This window comes from Dryobates pubescens, chromosome 2 (assembly GCF_014839835.1).
Source record: "Dryobates pubescens isolate bDryPub1 chromosome 2, bDryPub1.pri, whole genome shotgun sequence".
Lineage (NCBI taxonomy): Eukaryota > Metazoa > Chordata > Aves > Piciformes > Picidae > Dryobates > Dryobates pubescens.
In genome coordinates, this window is record NC_071613.1 from 25,828,835 (window position 1) to 25,849,382 (window position 20,548).

Here is a 20,548-nt window from a genome sequence, read left to right on the forward strand (position 1 = left end):
GGAGAGTTGCCTCCCTTTCTGCTCCATGTTGCCAGACCATGTTACCACAGGCTGTGGCTTTCCTGGGCCTGCAGAGTCCCAGTGAGAGGGAGCCAAAATTGTCAGCTCTTCATCAAAGTCCTTTCTCAGGGGCACTTTTTTAACCATGAAAGTCACCTGCCCAGTGTCACAGCAAGAGCAGCGTAGTGGTGCAGGCCCTGGCTCTGCTCCATTGCTGCAGGGGACCGTGACTGGTTGGTCCCCATGAACAGGGGTCATCACTTCCAGAGCAGGGCAGTGCTGATGTAGGAAAATGGACCAGATAGGTGGATTTGGGGGATTATTTTAAGGTCAGGCAAAGAGCAACTGAACTTTTTGGGGCATGGGAGAGTGCCAGCTGCCCGGGGGGCATTGTCATCCTGAGCTTCAAGGTTGCATTTGCTCAGACCTCCTGGCTTCAAGATGTTGCTGATGGGTGATGTTCCTGGCAGAGAGAATTGTGAGCATTCCCCTCACCATCCTGTGACAGCATCTGGGGGTGCCTGGCCCTGTAACTGAGCTGTGAAAGCGGCTTAAAAGCACTTTGGGGACTTGTGTTTCCGGATGGTGGAAATGTTGGAAATGTTTTCAGGGATTTTTTCCCCTTCTTCATTCTGCCTTGCTCTGAGGTTATAACCTTTCCCCCAAGACCTGCAGTGTGGGGCAAATTGTATGTCCCATTTAAACTGAACATCCATACGGACCCTAACCATGTGTGACCCCACCCTGTCTGGCTCTCGACACTGGTAATTTAACCAGAACCACTGAGCAGGGAGAGAGGATTCAGGATTTTCTGGGCAGGAAGCAGTTAAAGTGCTGTCAGCAGCAGCTGGGACGGGGAACAGGGTGCATCTGAAGGCTGGCTGGGCTCCCAGAGGTTTTGAGGGGCTCAGGTGGGTCACCAGCCAGGCGGCTGGGTCCTTGGGGGGCTGTGCCGGGTGCAAGGGAGGCTGGCGCTCAGGAGAGGAGGGTTTGGCAGGGCCACTCCTCCCACTCCGCTCCAGTTTGAAGGGTCGTGTGCTCGAGCCTGGGAGGAGAGAGCAATGTGAGTGCTCCGGGAGTCTGGCCGGGGCAAAACTCCTGTCTCTTCCCTGCTTTCCTTCTTCTGGCCTCTGCATTTCGCTCTCCGACGCAACAGGGCTCGTTTTCCCTTCCTAATGGCCCCACTTCACTTCGGCTTTCTGCTCCTTCTGGCTTGCTGCTTCTCCTCCTCTGAAGCACAGTTCCTGGACTGGATTTGGGGCAGTGTGAAGACCACGAAAAGCCCAGCAGCACCTGGTGAGAGAACCACGGTGCTGGAATCACTCTCCTCTGCAGCAGCTCCTGCCCCCAGTGTGTCCCCAGGAATGCTGGGTGGCGAAATGATGGGAGAAGTAACCACCCCACAGTTCCAGGAGCCAGATACTGGTACAGCAGCACCTGCAAGCAAGGAGACCACAACTGAAAATGCCACACAGTGGGACAGGAATGCCACAAGGCTGGTGGAGAGCATGTCATGGCCCAGCATCACTCCTTCCCACAGCATGTCACCTGCCCCTGGCCAGGATGTAGCCAGCAGCTCCACTGAGAACCCACAACTCCTGGATGCAGTGACCACCAAGGACCCACAGCTCCTGGGGTCAGGGACCGCTGAGGACCTGCAGCTCCTGGGGACAGGGACCACCAAGGACCCACAGCTCCTGGGGTCAGGGACCACTGAGGACCTGCAGCTCCTGGGGACAGGGACCACCAAGGACCCACAGCTCCTGGGGTCAGGGACCGCTGAGGACCTGCAGCTCCTGGGGACAGGGACCACCAAGGACTCACAGCTCCTGGGGTCAGGGACCACTGAGGACCTGCAGCTCCTGGGGACAGGGACCACCAAGGACCCACAGCTCCTGGGGTCAGGGACCACTGAGGACCTGCAGCTCCTGGGGACAGGGGCTGCTAAGGACTTGGAGATCCTGGGAACAGGGACCACAGAGGACACACAGCTCCTGGGGTTAGGGACCATTGAGGACCTGCAGCTCCTGGGGACAGGGACCACAAAGGACCCTCAGCTTCTGGAGTTGGGGACCACTAAGGACCTGCAGCTCCTGGGGACAGGGACCACCAAGGACCTACAGCTCCTGGGGATGAAGAACACCGAGGACCTGCAGCTCCTGGGGACGGGGACCCCCGTGGCGATGGGGACAGAGGTGTCCTTGCAGAGACCAGCGGGTCCCCGGCCAGGTAGTGCCCCTTTTCCTTTCTCACCAGGTGGCAGGTCCCGTGAGCAGGTGGTGCCACCCTGGGACCCCATGGCGCAGCTGCCCCAACGTCACCACGGAGCGTTTCCCAACCGGCCAAAGCTGCGGCATGGCACCGGCCGCCCAGGGCTGGTGGTGGCTGGCACAAATGGGAGTCAGAGCCCTCCTTTGCCTGACAGGAGGGCAGATAATGGTGTGGATCCTTCTCTTGCTGATAACTCCAGTCCTCTCAAATTTGATTTACTAACCGCTGCTGCGCGACTCTACGGTGGTGGTGGCACAGGGCTCCCATCCTATCCTGGACTGTTGCCACCAGCCGGCCGTTGCCTTCCCGTCCTGACCCGCCTGCCCTTCTGCAGCGTGCTGGGCACCGACCATTTCAGATTACCAAATTACCTCCACCACAGCAGCGAGGTGGAAATTCGGGCAGCTTTGCATGAGTGGGAGGGGCTGCTTGAATCGCGGTGCCATCGCTACGTGGAGTGGTTTCTCTGCTTGCTCCTGCTCCCTGGGTGTAGTGCTGTGGTCCCCATAACCCCCCCACCATGCCAGGGCTTCTGTGAGGCCGTCAGAGACCTGTGTTGGATGCACTTGGCTGGCGGGCACCTGCCTCTGCCTTGTGATGCTCTCCCCAAGGAGGACGATGGGCATTCTTGTGTCTTTATTAATGCTTCTGCAGGTAATGTGGCTGGGTGATGTCCACGTGTTTGTGTGTGTGTGTCTCCCCCTTTCCCTCCTAAACTCCCCCAGGTTTTTAGGTGCAGAAGAATCCTTCTGCTTTGTCCCTGTGGGATGCTCCTTAGTCCAGTATTGCTTTCTGTCCAGCCTTGGCTTCTTCTGCAAGGCTCCCTCCACAAGGCTGAGCATCACCATTCCCTCCTTGCGCTGTTTCATCTCTTAAAAGACAAAATTCACTGGTGGCCAGGACAAGAGATGCTCCCCAAACACCTTGTGCTGGCATTCGGAGACAGTTTGCAGGTGCTAGAGTGCACAGCAAAGGGCTTTGGGGTGTCTGTGCCAGGAGCAGGGTGCTTGCAGAGCTGGCAGCTCCCTGCACTGACAAAGGACCAGGACTCTGCAGCTGCACAATGCTAGCAGCAAATGGGGACATGGCAATACCTTCAAGGTGACCCTTGGCTGCATCCATACACTCCCCTCTCCCACAGTGGCTCTTTGCCTTGGGGTTAATGATTTACCCAACAGCTAATGTTTGATCCCCCCATGCCTGGCAGGTGGGAGAGGTTACTTCTCCAGCTTCATCATTAGGTGGTTGTGACCTTTATGCATGTGAACTGGGGACTAAAATGTGCTTCTTCACCAGAGGCATGGAAGGAAGGGAGCAGGGGGGAAACTGGCTCTCAGAGAAATGCCCATTGGGGTGCAAGAGCACGAATGCAGTGTGAGATGAAAGCAGGAATGGGAGCTCACTGCTGCCCTTGCTGAACGCTCTGAATGAGGCTGTGTTCCTGGCTGGCCCCCTCCACACTCAAGCGATGGCCTGGGGCTGCTGCCCAGGAGTGGCGATACACCCGCTGCTGTCAGAGGGGCAATTCACTGGGGGGCTGGCAGACAAGGGTCGCACACATGGTCCTCTCGGCATCAAAGCAGCTCTGTTCATGGGCCAGCCCTGGGAAGGAGGGAAATGGAATCATGGGGATACTCTGGGGGAGGCAAATGCTCCTGAATGGGCAGCATCAGGAATGGGTAGAGGATGTGGGGGCTGTGGTGCACCCCTGGGAATGACTTGAGGTGCTCCTGTGTACCAAGGATCCCCCGTAACCAAGCTGGGATGATTTGCATAGGGCTATGCTGGCAGACCTGGCTTGGACCAGCCAAGAAGGTCATGGCAGAGCAGGAGGGTGGTTTGGAGCATTCCTGGAGCCTTTCTAATGGCAACAGGAGCAAATGGCTGGGTCACTGCAGCCAGAGGCATCCCTGCAGCCATCCTGTGACAGCAGCCATCTAAAACCCTGAAACCTCTGGTTCTCTGTGCTGTGTGGTGGGTGCTGCTGGTTTGCTATAGGGAGGAGCAAGGTGCAGTATTTGGTCACTGCCCTTTGGAAAAAGCAGGCATGGTCTGAAAGGTTTGTGGTTGACAAGGGGCACTTGGCTTCTACAGAGAGCACCTCTTTGAAGAGATCCCTCCTTTCCACCTCCCTACTCCCCAGGCCCTGTCGAGCTTCACAGCCTTGGCCTCCACCTGGTGTACACTTTGCACAGGGGAAGGACATGTCCCCATTTGCTTGTGGAAACACCAGCACCCAGATCCCACCCCACACTTGGGGCTGGGTGGCATGTTTGGAGAGGAGTGGAGATCTCAAAGCTAACTGAAACACCAAGGGGGAGTGTGGCTGTAAATTGCAGCATTAACAAAAGCCTCTTTCAGCCTGTTCTGTATCACCCCAAGCCCCAGGGGCAGAGAGTGCCTTGTCTGACTGCAGAAATTGCAGTGCAGGCTCTTACACCCGTGCAGACCCCCAGGAGAAAACTGGTTTCCTCTTCCCTTAAAGCTATTGTGAATTTGATTTCCTCCAGCCCAAGATAAGCTCCATCCCTGCATCCTGGCATTTGCAGTCAGCTTGGCTGCAACCACCTACTGCAGGGTGGCTGGGGATGACAGGGCTGTGGATGAGGCAGCAGCCGTGAGCTTGTGAGGTGCCTGAGAAGAGGGTGTCTCAATGGTGTGTGCCGGGCTTGGGCTTGCTGCAGATCCAGGGTATCCCTGCTTGCTTCCTCCATCATTTCTGGTGTAGGGCTGCACACATCTGGGCATGAAAGGATTCTGGACTCAAAGGATGCTGGACTCATAAGGATGCTGGATGCCAGGACCTGTAGGTCCCTGCATGAGGGGCAGAGGGACTGCACTGAGCCCTTCCCCTCTGAATGGGCTGGGGATGTCTCACGGGGAAGCTGGATCATGGTGCAGGGCAGATGAGGGAGTTAGAGCTCATACAGGACCAGGAGGGTGGTTTCCTCCCAGCCAGGTGGTCAGTTTTGGGATGCCGAGCTTGGGAGGGGCTGGGGGCTTGGGGGAGCAGGGTGGATACAGAGTAGTTTCAGAGCAGCAGGCTCAGGAGAGGATCAGAGGGTCCAGAAGAAGAAAAACTTGTCCCCACCTCTAATCAGTGACATTTTTAATGTCCCTGCTGCCAGGGTCCATGTCACTGGGCTAGCACTGGCATTGGGGCTCAGCAGCTGGGGGAGTCTGGGTATGCTCTGTGTGTGCAGGTACCCTCAGACTTAGACACTTAGGTTTTCATCTCCTCCCACCATCCCAAGAGGTGTGTTTTCCTCCCAGGCAGGGCAAGGCTGGGCTGCTTTCTTCTGTCTTTTAATATTTTTTTCCCCTCTTCTTATTTTTTTCAAGAGCTCTGAAGGACAATGCCTGGCTCCAGAGCAGGGTGGAGGTTCCTGGCTGGTCCTCCTGGGCTCAGCACACCTCTAATACTCCACCATTGGTCATGTGAAACACCAGGGCTGGAGTTGGGGTCATCAATTGTCTCAGGTCCTGCTCCTGGCATCAGATAGGGCTAAAATCAGCACCCAGCATCCATTCCTGGTGTGGAGGTCTTGACTGTTTCAGATCTGGGATTCCTCCCTCCCAGGAAACAGGGAGTTAAAAAGCACCCAACGTGCTCGCTCCCACCAAGTTGGCACCCGCCCGAGCAGTTGACATAGGAGAGGAGGAATCCAGCTCCCGGTGTGTGGGCGATGAGGATGTGCCTGCTGCCAAAACAACGGGAGCTGGCGTACAGGGAGCCCTCTCGCCTCGGCCAGATGTTCAGCTGCGTCGGGTAGGAGATCCCATCCTGAGCAGAACTTCCCCAAGTGCCTTCAGAAAAAGGAGTTGGAAGAGGAGGCAAGATCCAAATTGAGATCATCCTGGGAGGCTAATGGTGTCTGCTGGCTTGAGCCTCATTCCCATGGTGTTGCAAGAGGATGGCTCTGATTTATTCCCAGCTGGGGTGACCACGTGCATGTGTCCAATGATGAAGTGGGGTGTCACCATGACCCCGTAGTGAGTACAGACGCAGCAGGCTGCCTCGCAGCTATCTGGTTTTTCAGCATCCCAGCACTCCAGCTGCACTCCCTGCTGCCTGCACAGGCATGTTGCTATCATGGGCAGGATCCCTTTGGTTTTGTCCCATCTTAGGGATGTCCCAGCTATGGTTGGAGGGCTAGCAGCAGGGAATGGGTGGCATTTTGGGAGTGGGAGCATCTTGAGGAGCGTTGCTGCCTTGACCAACACACATCCCAAAGAAAAATCCCAGGGCCCAGGGAGGGCAAGCAGAGGATATTGTTGAAGAGGAGCATTTGGGAGAGGCATGGGCGGTAATGTCTTCCCAAGGCACCTTGTTGAGAGTGACCACTGTCACTGGGCCACTTGTGACCATCCCCTTTCCCTTCCTCTTGCAGAGAACCTGAGCACTGAGGTCAGCCTCCTGGAGCTGATTGGAGACCCTCCCCCAGAGGAAATCCTCAAAATTTATGGCCCTGACAACAACCCCGGCTATGTCTTTGGCCCCAACGCCAACACAGGGCAAGTGGCCCGGTACCACTTGCCAAGCCCTTTCTTCCGGGACTTTTCCATCCTATTCCACATCCAGCCCACCACCCCACGAGCTGGCGTGCTCTTTGCTATCACAGACTCCTCACAGAGCATCATCTATGTGGGCATCAAGCTCTCAGAGCTGCGGGCAGGCAAGCAGCAGATCATCTTCTACTATACAGAACCAGGCTCACCAAGCTCGTATGTGGCAGCCACCTTCACTGTGCCTACCTTGCTCAACCAGTGGACGCGTTTGGCCATCAGCGTGGAGGAGGATGAAGTTGTCCTCTACCTGGACTGTGAGGAGCATGAACGGTTCCGCTTTGAGCGCTCCCCGGATGAGATGGAGCTGGAAGAGGGCTCAGGGCTCTTTGTTGCTCAAGCTGGAGGAGCTGATCCAGATAAATACCAGGTAAGGCCTCAGGTCACCCCAAGAAGCGTCTCCAGGATGTCTGGGTGAGGATAGACACGATGCTCGCCTGTGCCTGTTGACCCAACCTCTTTGCCTAGAAGACAAACCAGTGGCTCCGTTCTTTGTGTGAGCCTGCGGAAGGAGACACTTGACATGAAAAGGGAAAGCTGGCTTGAGATGCTACCAACTTTATTGTCTAAAGCTCTAAAGGTGGGGGTGGTGGGAGATGGGCTGGCACTACAGCAGCCGCCATTGCCTGTAGCTTTTCTAGCAAACACATGGAGCCGCTTTGAATCTCTCCGTGGCTAAAAATATCCAACTCCTTTGGTGGAGGAGCTGATTTGGCTGGCAAAACGTCTCTCTTAGCTGGAAAAAATGCTTGGGCCAGAGCATATCTTTGTTGGCTGACACTGGGCACTATCTACAGGAAGTCTTTGGAGAGCAAGGAGAGAAGGTGATAGCTCAGCCTATGATTTGAGCATAACTTCTGTTCTAGATAAGGTTTATGGTAAGTGTGGGGAAAATGGCCAGTGGGCATGGAAAGCCCCCGCAGTGCTTGAAAGTTCAGGATTGCACTGCTGGGCTTTTTCTGGGCTGAGCATGCTTTGCCCAGCAACAGAAGCTCTGCTGAATGGAGTGATGCTTTTCCCAAGGACCTTGACAAAGCATGTTTCTGAGCTTAAACATAATCTTGATGAGTGGTGTTGCCACAGTCCCAGTTAAATGGCTTCAGGCAGGGAAAGCTCCCCCAGGAAGGGGTTAATGATTAATAGGCTAGAGACTGGTTTGCACTGGGATTCAAGTTGGTCCCTTGAGGTCTCAAGAGCAACTTTGTCTCTTGAAGAACAATTTTTTGCTCTTGAACATGCTGGGAGGGCTAAGTCACGGCCTCAGAGGAACTCCTCTCCCCAGCTGAAGAGGGTTTGGCACCATTTGGAAGGCAAAGCAACAGCCCAGAGCAGAGCAAACTGCTCCTGCCTTTCTAGCAGGTGATGTTCCCGAGCTTGCCAAACACCCAATCCCACTGCCCGCCCCCAGTTTTCCCGCAGGGAATAGCTGGCCATGGACAGAAGGAGGCTGACTTGCCTTGGCTGGCCAGGAGGGGTGCAGGGAGCACAGACTTGGATATCTTCTTGGCATCTGACTGCCTCGTGTTATTTCCATCTCTGACCAGCTCTGCCTCATGTTATCTGGAACTAACAGGGCATCAAGCTGATTAAAACCTGGCCCTCAGTCAAGCGGCAAGATGAGCTGCCTGCAGGCAGCTGGAGGGCTGCTGGTGGGGTCACAGCTGGCATCTGTACCTCTTCCCAAGCTGCCTTTGTGTCAGTGGCATGAAGCATGGAGGGGTAAAGCCTCTGGGACAGCAGATATAGATCTCTTCTCCCAATTTCTTGGTCTCTTCTCTTAAGTAACAAGCAATAAGAAGAAACGGCCTCAAGTTGCACTAGGAGAGGTCTAAGATGGACATTAGGAAGAATTTCTTCCTCTAAAGGACTGTGAAGCCCTGACACAAGCTGCCCAGGGAAGTGGTGGAAGTTCCATCCCTGGAGGGATTAAAAAGTTGTGCAGATGTGGTGCTGAGGGACATGGTTTAGTGGTGACCTGGCAGTGCTGGGTTAATGCATGCAGTAGACAATCCGAAAGGTCTTTTCCTATCTAAACTATGATTCTACATCAAGGAGGTTACTGCAAATGGGGTTTTAGCTGAGATCTGGCAGGAAGATTTGTCTGAAGCAGGGTGTGTGATAAGACCTATGGAGTTTCTGCCCCTTCATTGGGGCAAACGGGCTGCACGGTGTCCTCATAACCAGCCCTCACAGGGATGCTCCAATGCAGGGCTGGAATGGGATTATTCCTGGTGCCTCCACAAAGCCCCAGGACCAGGAAGGCCAGGCTGGAGTGTTGCATTTCTCAAAGATCAGGCTTGCTGCTGGTGCTCAGTGGGGAGGAGAGGAATGAATTAGAGCTGGCTGTAACAAGGGTGAGCAGCTGGAAGAGGTCGTAACCCATCTGGGGGGCATTTGCTTGTGGAAGAGATTGATCTTTTTATTTTATATACATATGAATATGAAAATACAGTGTTCCTAATATGGTATGCTTATTGCATAGCTATAAAATAATGCGTTTATCATGTATTTTTATACTGTCACAGCCAGCCTGGCTGAACTGCAGCTGCCCCTGATTCTTATTTTCTTAAACCTCTCATGTTTGCTGGCACAGCTCTCTTTCCCGGACATGGTGTGCTCTGCTTTCAAGTGAGCCCAAATATTATTTTAGGTGCCTTGCCCAGAGAAGGGACACCAAGCAGGATGTATCTACCCTGTCAGAGCTTGCTTCCCATTGTGATCCCTGGCACCTCCCCGCTGGGACCAGAGGGCTGGTCAGCACTCCTGCTGGCAGCATCCTCATGTCCTGTTCCAGCAGTGGGGATGTGCTGGGTGATCCCACTCACCGTGAGAGCCATGAGGTTCAAGCTGGTACCCACACACTCTTCCTGGCTGAGACAGGGATGCTGCCCTCCTGTGCAGCAGTGATAGCTCAGCTGCAGGGTTCTGTCTGGAGGCAGCATCCTTAGGAAGAAATTTGTGGTGGTTTCTTGAATAAACAAGCGGCTTGGACACGCACAGTGCTTGCAAAACCCAAACAAATGGCAAGGAAGTGCAGATTAGCCTAAGAAATACAAAACTAGGATTGCAATGGGCTGGGACCTGCCAGCAGCCCTTGGGACTGGGGAGCCCTCCAGAGAGGGAAAACAAGGAGCACAGCCATGAACTTCCCTGTAAAAGCATTGCTGGCTGGCTGGATTCTGGCCACTACTTCTGCTCAGCCTGCCTGGTGCCGGAGCTGGCATGTGGCTCTTCCTGTGGCTTGCTGAGCCATGCTGGTGATGCTGGGCACCAGGCTTGCAATGTTGAAGCCTTTCTGTGCTGGGTTGTGACTGGATGCTTGGGTGGACAGCACTCTGCATCAGGTGAAAGAGCATGGAGGGGCACTCAGCGACACACCATACTGCAGGGTGGCTTGCAGCGCCTGTCTGTCCGTGGCGTGCATCCGTCCATAGCATCCTTCCATCTGTGGCAACCCTTCCTGTGGTTTTCTTCCAGGGGGTGATTGCTGATTTGAAGCTGCTGGGGGACCCACGGGCAGCTGAGCGCCAGTGTGAGGAAGAGGATGACGATGCTGAGGAGGTGAGCTCTGGCTGCCCTGGTGGGGTGGGCTAGAGGGCTGCTGCCCCATGCTCCCAGCTCACCCCTCACCCCTTCTTCCCTGGTGAACACAGGTCTCAGGTGATTTTGGCAGCGGGGCAGAAGGTGGACACCAACCCTTGGGGAAAGTTGGGGTGAGTTGGTGCCTGCAGATGTTGCAGTCAGCGGTGGTATCCCAAGACTTTAGGGACAGGAAGTCTGGGTGCCCTCTGTGGTCAAGGTCCCAGAATGTCTGTTGGGGTCCTGGCAGCTGTCCCTTTTGAGAAGGCACCATGAGGTGTATGGCACTGTGGTGTCCCCTTGTTGGCACAGGGTGTCCCGGGGCTGGTGGATGCTGTCCCTGTCACCTCTCCCCCTGTGGCGGTGGGCAGTGGACCTAGGACCAGTGGGGGCTCCCCACAGCAAGCTGAGAGGACCAGAGCAGAAGAGACACTACAGGGCTCCATGGGAGGTAATGCTGTCAGCTTTTCCCTTCCCCACCATGTTTGCTGGCTTCAGGGCACACCAGTGGGGGCATGATGGCTGTCCCCAGGCACAATTAAATCCCTTTTGCTTTCCCTCAGGCACTGGCCCCAAAGGTGAGAAAGGAGAAAAGGGTGAACGTGGCCTGAAAGGGGACTCGGGGACTGGTGGCATTGTGAGGACAGGCAGTGTCAAGGGCGAAAAGGTGGGTGAGAGAGTGGACCTCGAGAACTCAAGGAGGCTGGTGGTATGTCCATGTTTATCACCCACTCCTCTTTGTTTCTGTCCTGCAGGGGGAGAAAGGAGAACTGGGCATTAAGGTGAGCACTGCTGTTGGAGCAGGGCCAAATCCATGCCTATGTGGGCTACCACTCCTGGGGGCATGCCACTCATGCTGGTTTCCTTCCTCTCCCCTCCCCAGGGTAGTGCTGGATTTGGCTACCCTGGTTCCAAGGGACAGAAAGGTGAACCTGGTGATCCTGGACCCCCTGGAACCCTCTCACAGCACAGCGATGGCTCCATGGTGGAGCAGGTCACTGGTCCTCCAGGGCCACCAGGAAGGGATGGAGCCCCTGGCAGGGATGGCGAGCCTGTGAGTCAAGCACCCCACCCGTCAGGGATCCCCTCTCCCCTCTCCCCTGCCTGCTAGCACTCTGACCCCTCCACTCTCTGCCCTCCTTAGGGTGATCCCGGCGAGGATGGCAAACCTGTAAGTGTGGTGAGGGCTGCGGGGTGGGGGTTGGATGGTGGCCACCCCATTGCCTTGCCACGTGCTGACACCCTACTGCTCTCTTTGCAGGGTGATATGGGGCCCCAGGGGTTCCCTGGGATGCCGGGGGAGCCTGGTTTGAAGGGAGAGAAGGTGAGTGCCAGTGGTGGAGGACAGTGCCAGTGCAGGGGCCTACACCACGCTGCCCCTCCTTTCTCTTGTCATCAACTTGGCTGCTCTCACAAACTGTGCTCTCTTCCTTGTGCCAGGGTGACCCAGGCATGGGGCCAAGGGGACCCCCTGGACCTCCTGGACCTCCAGGACCACCAGGACCCTCCTTCAAGCATGACAAGCTGGTGGGTACCCCCTGGGAAAAAGTGATTTGGAGGGGACATGGAGTCCATCAAGCCACAAAGATCTGGGATGCTGCCACCAGCCCCCAGGCAGCATCCCCACACCTCTAGGAACCCTGACCATTACTATTGATGCCTGACATCACTCTTGCACTTCCCCACCTAGACCTTCATCGACATGGAGGGTTCTGGCTTCACTGGCGAACTGGAGACCCTGCGGGTGAGTGTGGGTGTGTGCCTGTCCCGCAGGCAAGGAGTCAGGGCACACACTCAGCCATTGTCCTCTCCTTCTCTTCTAGGGTCCACGAGGGCCACCTGGTCCCCCAGGACCACCAGGTGTGCCTGGTTTGCCAGGTGAGCCAGGACGATTTGGGATGAACCACACAGACCTGCCAGGACCACCAGGGCTGCCAGGCAGGGATGGGATCCCTGGACCACCGGGGCCAGTGGTAGGTTATGGGAAGTGATCCCAGCGTCACTCCATAGTGGTGGTGCTGTAAGTTCCTCTTGTGGCAGTGGGGGGCTTGATGCCTGCCAGCCCCACAGAGTTTCCATGTGCTGGAGCCAGCTCCTGGACATCTTGCAGGGTCTTCAGGGTCCTCCTGGAAGAGACGGAACACCTGGGCAGCCAGGGCCCAAAGGAGAGCGGGTGAGTGTCCCCATCCCAGGTGCCGCAGGAGCATGTCACAGCACCCCTGGAACATCTCTGGGAGGTCACAGCTCCCTCCAGCCCAGGGCTGGGGAGCACCAACCTGATCTTGCCTGAGCAGCTTCTTCACACCCTCTTCTCCTCCCCGCCAGGGTGACGTGGGCGACCTTGGCCTCCCTGGTGCACCAGGACCCAAGGTACTGTGCTTAGAATGGGTTTCTTGTCAAAGAGTCCTATGTTCATTGCAGACCAGATGCAGGAATGCTGCCTGGGGAGGCCACCTCACACCAAAGTGCTGAGGCAAATGGTGGTATTTTGAGTTCCTCCCAGAGTAGAGCCATGCTGCAGCTTGGTTCATGTAGCTGATGACCAGCCCCAGAATGCCTGCTAAGCTCCTACCACCTTGCTTGGCTTTGTTCTGAGTGCTGCCACCTCAAGAATCATAGTACATTTTTGAGTAGGAAGGGACCTTTAAATGTCATCTAGTTCAACACCCATGCAATGAGCAGGGACATCTTCCAACTAGATCAGCTTGCTTAGAGCCCCATCCAACCCAACCTGGAACATTTCCAGAGACGGGGCATCTACCACCTCTGGGCAACCTGTTCCTGGGGAGTGGGCAGGAAAGCTGAGTGGAGTATTTTGAAGCATAGAAGAGGAGTTACTGGGATCTGGATGAATCCTAAGGGTGCTCCTTGGGAATGCCTCATCCACCTCAGCCTGAGCTTGGGGCAAGAACCTCAAGAATTAAGTTTTCTTAGTGCTACCAGCACCAAAGAGGGAGGTAAGGTGGCAGTGGGCATAAGGACCTATCCTGTTGCTCAGAGACCCTGTAGCAAAGCACAGTGGTGTCTGCAAGTGTCCCCCATCAGCACTGAGCTCTTCTGCAGCATTGCTGCATGTGCAGAAGACAAAAAAAAGAAGTGCATTTATGATTTTAGAGGAGCCTCTGGTGGCCACTGTGCACATTGCATTGGGAGCCAATGCCACCCGAGGACACCTGGGAGAAGGGATGCCCGAGGTGGGCAGTGCCCCTTCCTGGAAAGCCCCAGAGAAGGGAGCATCTGCATCCTGTTCCATGGGGCAGTTTGGGTATGTGGGAGAGGACACGCTGCCTCCCGCCTGCAGTCTCCAGGAAGGGACTGTTGTCACCTGGTATCATCTGTCCCTTTGTTTTTCTTGTCTCCATCACAGGGCAGCAAGGGAGAAATGGGACCACCAGGAGCCCCAGGAGAAACTGGCTTAGCTGGTCTGCCTGGGCCCATTGGACCCCCTGGGCAGCCAGGGCCCCCAGGACCTCCAGGGCCAGGCTATGAGGCTGGATTTGTAAGTGACTACCCCTGTGATGGGGGAGGAAGATGAGCTGGAGCAGGGGCAGGTGTGGCTGAGCTCCTTCTCTCTCCCCCCCTAGAGCGACATGGAGGGATCTGGGCTAGCCTTCACCGTCGGCTCGCCGGGACCACGCGGGCCTGAAGGACCACAGGTAACTCTACCCTTGTCCCTTCCCTCCTCTCCATCCTGGGCTTCCTGGGGCATCCCCTGCCATCATATCCCTTCCTGTCACCTAACGCTCATGGCCCACTTGTTGCTTGCAGGGAGTGCCAGGACTACCAGGGGTGAAGGTGAGGAGCACTTTAAACACCTTTTCAGTGCTGGAGCCTAGCTAGTTCCATTCTTGCAAGATGCCCATGGGCAGCTTATGGGGATGCTCCTTCTCTGACACCTCTTCCTTTGCAGGGGGAGGTTGGCAGTCCCGGGCAGCCTGGCTTGCCTGGAATGAAGGTAGGAGTGCTGGGAGACTGGGATGGTTGATGTGTGAGCACCTGGATTTGTAGGGCACTGGGCAAGGCCCCAGTGCTCCCCAACCTAGGACTGGCAGAGGAGTGTTCCATCCTGCATCTTGCCCTTTTCCTCACCTCATTGCAGGGAAATGCTGGTGTGCCTGGCGTGGATGGCCGCCCTGGCCTGGAGGGCTTCCCTGGCCCACAGGTAGGAGCATCAGCTCTCCCTTTCCAGGAGCCCCCTCACTCCAGGCAGGGCATCTTTGATCACTGCAGGGCCACTTGTAGCAGCTGAAATTCATTCCCTCTAATTCCTTTGGCTGTTCCTGTGCTCTGGGACCCAGTCCACCGTGTGCCGGAAGTGCCCACACTACTTGTGACCCTGTCCCTGTCAGCTTGCCACATGGCTCACTGCCACCACCTCCTCCCAAAAGTATCCCAAGCTGGCTTGCTGCCCAGACCTTGCAGGCAGAGGGGGGTGGCCTGAAAGATTTTGCCAATCTGCAGGCAGGAGGTGGGTCTCCACTTGTGAGCCAGGGTCCGGTTGTGCATAGTGCTAAGTGTAAAGCTCACCTGCCTGCTTCTCCTTCCAGGGACCCAAAGGTGATAGAGGCAGCCCTGGTGAGAAGGTAGGTGCCACTGGGCTGGGGACAGAGACCACCAGTGGTGGCCCTGGGGCTGATGACTTGTGTCTTCCAGGGTGAAAAAGGCCAAGATGGTGTGGGGCTACCCGGCCCCCCTGGTCCACCTGGTCCCCCTGGACAGGTCATCACTGTCTCCAGTGAAGATGTAAGTGCTGGTGCCCAGCTTCACAACAGCTAGGAGAAGCTAAAACTGAGGGGGATGGGGAAAGGGGTCTGCCTAGCACCTATCATGTGTGGGGACTGAGGGAGAACTCTCCAGGGGCTCTGACCTCGTCAGAGAAAAGACCCGAATGAAGAACCTCATTTTGTCTCTTTCTCCAGAAATCTTTGGTGGCTTTACCTGGTCTAGAGGTGAGTATCCCCCCACCACTCCTGCCCACTCCTTAGCAGTGCCAGGAGAGCACCTAACTGATTGGGAAGAGGGGGCTTGCTGTTACAAGCAATTCTGCTTCTCTCTACAGGGCAGACCAGGTCATGCTGGCTTCCTGGTGAGTTGGTGGCAGAGCTGGGGACCACAGGGGTGGCCCCAGTGAAAGCTCCATGCAGGCTTTGGTGAAAGCTCTGATTGCTGGTCCTGCTGTGCTTTGCTGCAGCAGTGTCAGCATGATGGTGATGGTGGAAGGGGTTTGTGATCTGCCTTTGGTAGATCAGGGCTGATGTGGGCTCTGCTCCTCCCTGCAGGGCCCGATGGGACCAAAAGGAGACCGAGGGTCATCTGGACCCCAGGGTCCTCCAGGGTTGAAGGTAACTGCTCCAGGCCACCTTCTCCCCATGAGGTGGTCACACTCCTGGTCCCCCATCCTGCGTGGCCACCAGGTCCCAGTGGTGACACCACCCTGGTGCAGGAGGGAGCCTGGTCCTTCCCATCTCCCCTCATACCTCCTGCTCTCTTGCAGGGAGAGAAGGGGGAGCCTGGTGTCATCATCAGTCCCGATGGGACTGTGGTCACTGCAAAGGTGAAAGGAGAAAAGGTGGGTGCACTGCAGGAATGGGGGCATGTCTTCATGCAACGAATGTTGATAGTCCCGGTGATGGTGTCCTTTCCCTCTCTGCTATCCACAGGGGGAGCCAGGGCTGCGGGGACCAATGGGACCCTCTGTAAGTCACCATCACCATCCTTCTTGTATCCCATGGAGCTAATCCAGGGCAAAGGGGAACAAGGGGTGTCCCTGCTCTGAGCACCCTTGTCTTCATCTTCTCTCCCCTCCAGGGTCCCCAGGGACGAGCAGGGATGAAGGGAGAGATCGGCTTTCCAGGCAGACCCGTAAGACTTGGTCCTGGTTGGTTTGTGCCCTTGCCCAGCACCTCTTCCACCGCATTCTCCCACCCTATTTGTACATCTTGCACTTCCAGAGCCCCAAACCCTATTGTGTCCCCAAGGGGCAGGGTGATGCTGGGGTGCCAGAGGTGATGCTAGGTTGTCAAAGGTGACACTGGGATGTCACCCTGGTGTTGGCAGGGGGATGGGGACAGGGCTTATCTGTGCTGCTCATCCACAGGGACGTCCTGGCATGAACGGGCTGAAGGGTGAGAAGGGTGACCCAGCAGATGTCAGCAGCATCCTGGGCTTGCGGGTGAGCACTGCTGCAGCAACCCCCAGCTGCTGGGCCCCAGAGCTGGGGGCACACCCCAAGGGTCTCCTTGGGGACCACAATCCCTTTAGCAAAGAGCATGTCTCCCACTTTTAGAGACTGGCTGCCCTTCTGGTGCAGGACATGTCCCTGCTGTACCCTGACAGGGACTGTCCACTTTACAGGACTCTGACACATCTTCTCTTCCACCACAGGGTCCCCCAGGACCTCCAGGGCCCCCAGGGCCCCCTGGACCACCTGGCAGCATAGTTTATGACAACAGCAATGTAAGTAATGACAGGGTCATTGTGATGGGATTGCTAAGGGCTGGTGACTGACTCTCCCTAGTATCTCCTGCCTGGCTAGGGGATGCTCTGGTGGCATTTTGGCCAAGGCTGGCACTTGGGGATGTTATCAGCATCATACTAAGGGGAGGACCCCAAGGATGCTGCTGTTTCTGCATCCACTTCCTTTGCATCACTTCAGGCCTTCAGCGACTCTGGCCATCCTGCACTGCCAGCCTTCCCTGGTAAGGGGATGTCCCTTTCCCAGCTCCTTGGGGCATTTTGGGAACCTCTGGCAAGACCCTTTCTGTAAGAGCTGGGGCTGGGGTGCTGAAGAGCCAAGATGGCATTTTTCTGCTGTTTCCCACAGGTTTCCAACAGTTTTCAGGACAAAAAGGAGAGAAAGGTGATGCTGGAGCCCCAGGGCCTCCAGGTAGGTGACCTGAGCCTGCAGGCAGAGGTGGGCAGGGAGTGGCTCATGCCCACCTGGCTCTCCTCCCCCTTCTTCTTTCTCTTTGTAGGCCACTTCCCCTATGACCTGAGTCACTTCAGTGCCAACCTGCGGGTAAGTGCTTTGCCTGCCAGCAGTGGCTCACAGGGCTGGCACCTGGCACAATTTGGGGTACTGGGCTGTGCAGCAGCCACATACCCTAAGGCTGTGCCATTCTGCAGGGTGACAAGGGTGATGCAGGTCCCAAGGGTGAGAAGGGTGAGCCAGGCAGCACATCCCTCTACAGTCCCAGCGTCCCTGGGCTACCAGGGCCTCCAGGGCCCCAGGGCTACCCTGGGCTGCCGGTGAGTACTCCACACTGCAGGGGATGAGTGGGACAGGAGGGAGCAGCATCCCTGCGTGCTTTGCTCTAGGAATGTTCTCTTGCACTGCCTAGGGTCCCAAGGGGGATAGTATTGTTGGGCCACCAGGGCCTCCTGGACCTCAGGGACCCCCTGGTATTGGATATGAGGGACGACAGGGACCCCCAGGCCCTCCTGGCCCCCCAGGTCCACCCTCCTTTCCAGGTCCCCACAGACAAGGTGAGTAGCTGCCTCAGTGCATCCCTCTCTGCCCACCCCTCATCCCTCCTCTCCATCATCTTTAGACCCCTCAGTGCCAGCCCTGCATTCCTCCCTGAGCTGCAGCCCTCTCCATTTCACCTTTCTTCATTGCCCAGCTATCAGTATCCCTGGACCCCCTGGACCACCGGGACCCCCTGGACCACCAGGCACCAGTGAGATGTCTTTGGGGGTGAGTCAAGGCTCTGGGCAAGGGGCTGCCCGCTGGCTAGCCAGCCAAGCCCTGAGCCACCCCCGGGCTGTGCCCGCAGCTGCGTGCCCTGCCAACCTACCAGGCGATGCTGAGCGCCGCGCAGGAGCTGCCCGAGGGCAGCCTCGTCTTTCTGACCGACCGGCAGGAGCTCTACGTTCGCCTGCGCGGGGGCTTCCGACGAGTGCTGGTGAGTGGGGTGGGGCTGGAGGGGCACCCCACCTTGGCTTGCCATCACCTGGCTCTACGGGAGTGCAGAATGTGTGGCCCTGGGGTTTTGGTGGTGTCTTCTGGCAATGCCTGGGGAGTCCCCTGCTACCTGTGCATGAGGAAGAGCAGAGGGGGCAGCTGGGATCTGATGTGCCATGTCCTTGCAGCTGGAGGAGCACACTCTGATCCCCAGTTCAGCTTTGGTGAGTCCCCTGTCCTCCATTCCCATCTCCATCCTCCATCTCTGTCCTTCATCCTCATCCATCTTCACCCCATCCCCGACCATCCCCCATCTCCACACATCTTCATCGCTATCTCCATCTCATCCCCAACCATCTCCATTTCCATATCCATCCTCATCCCTATCCCCACCCAGAGCAGCATCAGCCCTCATTCTGGCTTCCACTCCCTCCCCAGGACAACGAGGTGTATGACAAGCTGCCCAGTGTCCACTACGCCGGCCCCCAGCCCCCGCTCCAGCCCCACGGACCCCTGCATCCTCTCCGCAATCACGTCCCCCCACCCACCGCCCGGCCCTGGCGGGGGGATGAGGTGGTGGCCAACCAGCACCACCTGCCCGAGCAACCCTTGCTCCACCACCAGCACGAGCTCCTCAACAGCTACTACATCCACCGCCGGCCGGATCCGGCTCCTGTGGCTGCCCACGTGCACCAGGACTTCCAGCCTGCGGTGAGTGCCACCTGCTGACTGAGGGCTGGGGAGGATGAAGGTCAAAGCCACGTCCCTCAAGATCTGCTGTTCTTTCTTGGCAGCTTCACCTGGTGGCTCTGAATGCCCCGCTGAGCGGCGGCATGCGTGGCATCCGAGGTGCTGATTTCCAGTGCTTCCAGCAAGCCCGGCAGGTCGGGCTGGCTGGCACCTTCCGCGCCTTCCTCTCCTCCCGCCTGCAGGACCTCTACAGCATTGTGCGCAGGGCCGACCGTGCCACCGTGCCCATCGTCAACCTCCGGGTACGTTTGTGTCCCACACCCCCTTCTCAACAATCTGAGGGATGCAGAGCATCCCAACCCCCCTGTCCAACCCCATGACAGTAACAGTGGAGAATGCCCTCCCTGGAGGCTGCTGAGGCTCAGAGCTCTTCCTGTGTCAGGTCGGGCTGACACTCCATTTTTAACCACCACCCCTATCAGGATGAAGTGCTCTTCGCTAACTGGGAAGCCCTGTTCACGGGCAGTGGTGCCCCACTGCGAGCTGGTGCCCGCATCCTCTCCTTTGATGGCCGAGATGTCTTGCGGGATGCTGGATGGTGAGTGCGGGATCAAGTGATGGAGAGAGGGTCTGCACCTGGTGTCTGCAGCAGCAGCCCCACCACCTCTCTTCTTTCTAGGCCACAGAAGAGTGTCTGGCACGGCTCAGATGCCAAGGGCCGTCGCTTGCCTGAGAGCTACTGCGAGACGTGGCGGACGGACAAGCATGCCGCGACCGGCCAGGCTTCCTCACTGGCCTCTGGCAAGCTGCTGGAACAGGTGGCCAGCAGCTGCCAGCAAAACTTCATCGTCCTCTGCATTGAGAACAGCTTCATGACTGCTGCCAAAAAATGACACCTTCCCATCCCCTGGGTATCCCACATCTCCTCTGGGAGGGTCAGGCCAGCCTGCACCCTGGCATCCCTTGGGTTCTCAGCCCCCACCATGTGCCTGACCTCACCCTGCAGGATATTTTTCCTCACAGACCTGAAGCCAAAGAGTCTCACCATCACCCCTGCCCTGGGTCGGCAGGAGCTCGTGTCCCACCTGGGGCAGGGCAGCAGTGGGAAAGCTGCCTTACTTCTCCTCTTGCTCCTCTTCTCTTCTAACTCCTAATATTTAACCACTTCAGCTTGGGTCCCCCATCTGCTCAGATGCTCTTCCCAGGGTGGCTGGGCAGGAGGATGCTGTGCAGGGAGATTTCAGCGCTGTCTGTGGTATGCCCTCCTGGAAAGCCTTTGAGTTCCTCTGACCTGACCCCACCCCCAGCCCCACACTGTCCTCACCAGGACCTCAGGGTTGGACTCAAACCTTCACTGCTGGGGCTACAGGGCCGTCTTCATCCAAAACCCTGGCATCCCACCCAATCAAGGGACTGTCCCATGGCAGCACCAGGGCTCCTTCCAGATGCTGTCCATCCTCCCCAGGTAAGGACCAGCCCACCCAGTCCCCCATCTTCAGCTTCACTTCCACCTCCCAGACAGCAGCTTGCTGGGGTGAG

At 57.0% G+C, this 20,548-nt stretch overlaps 1 protein-coding gene across 1 annotated transcript; it reads left to right on the plus strand.

Annotated features, from left to right (window-relative positions):
- Positions 1-1,061: 1,061 nt before the first annotated feature.
- COL18A1 (collagen type XVIII alpha 1 chain) lies at positions 1,062-20,188 on the plus strand. The gene is given in 42 exon segments (XM_054172246.1): positions 1,062-2,925; positions 6,663-7,207; positions 10,315-10,398; positions 10,491-10,550; positions 10,729-10,867; positions 10,980-11,083; positions 11,172-11,198; positions 11,300-11,470; positions 11,561-11,587; positions 11,678-11,740; positions 11,857-11,943; positions 12,107-12,160; positions 12,240-12,389; positions 12,527-12,589; positions 12,742-12,786; positions 13,784-13,915; positions 14,001-14,072; positions 14,185-14,211; positions 14,327-14,371; positions 14,516-14,578; positions 14,964-14,999; positions 15,070-15,159; positions 15,336-15,365; positions 15,476-15,502; positions 15,696-15,758; positions 15,911-15,985; positions 16,077-16,112; positions 16,225-16,278; positions 16,514-16,588; positions 16,801-16,872; positions 17,072-17,114; positions 17,240-17,302; positions 17,391-17,434; positions 17,542-17,664; positions 17,757-17,901; positions 18,039-18,112; positions 18,192-18,320; positions 18,508-18,543; positions 18,758-19,030; positions 19,114-19,311; positions 19,492-19,607; positions 19,689-20,188. Coding segments are annotated over 42 exon segments (5,838 nt in total). The 3' UTR covers positions 19,903-20,188.
- The last annotated feature ends 360 nt before the right edge of the window (positions 20,189-20,548 follow it).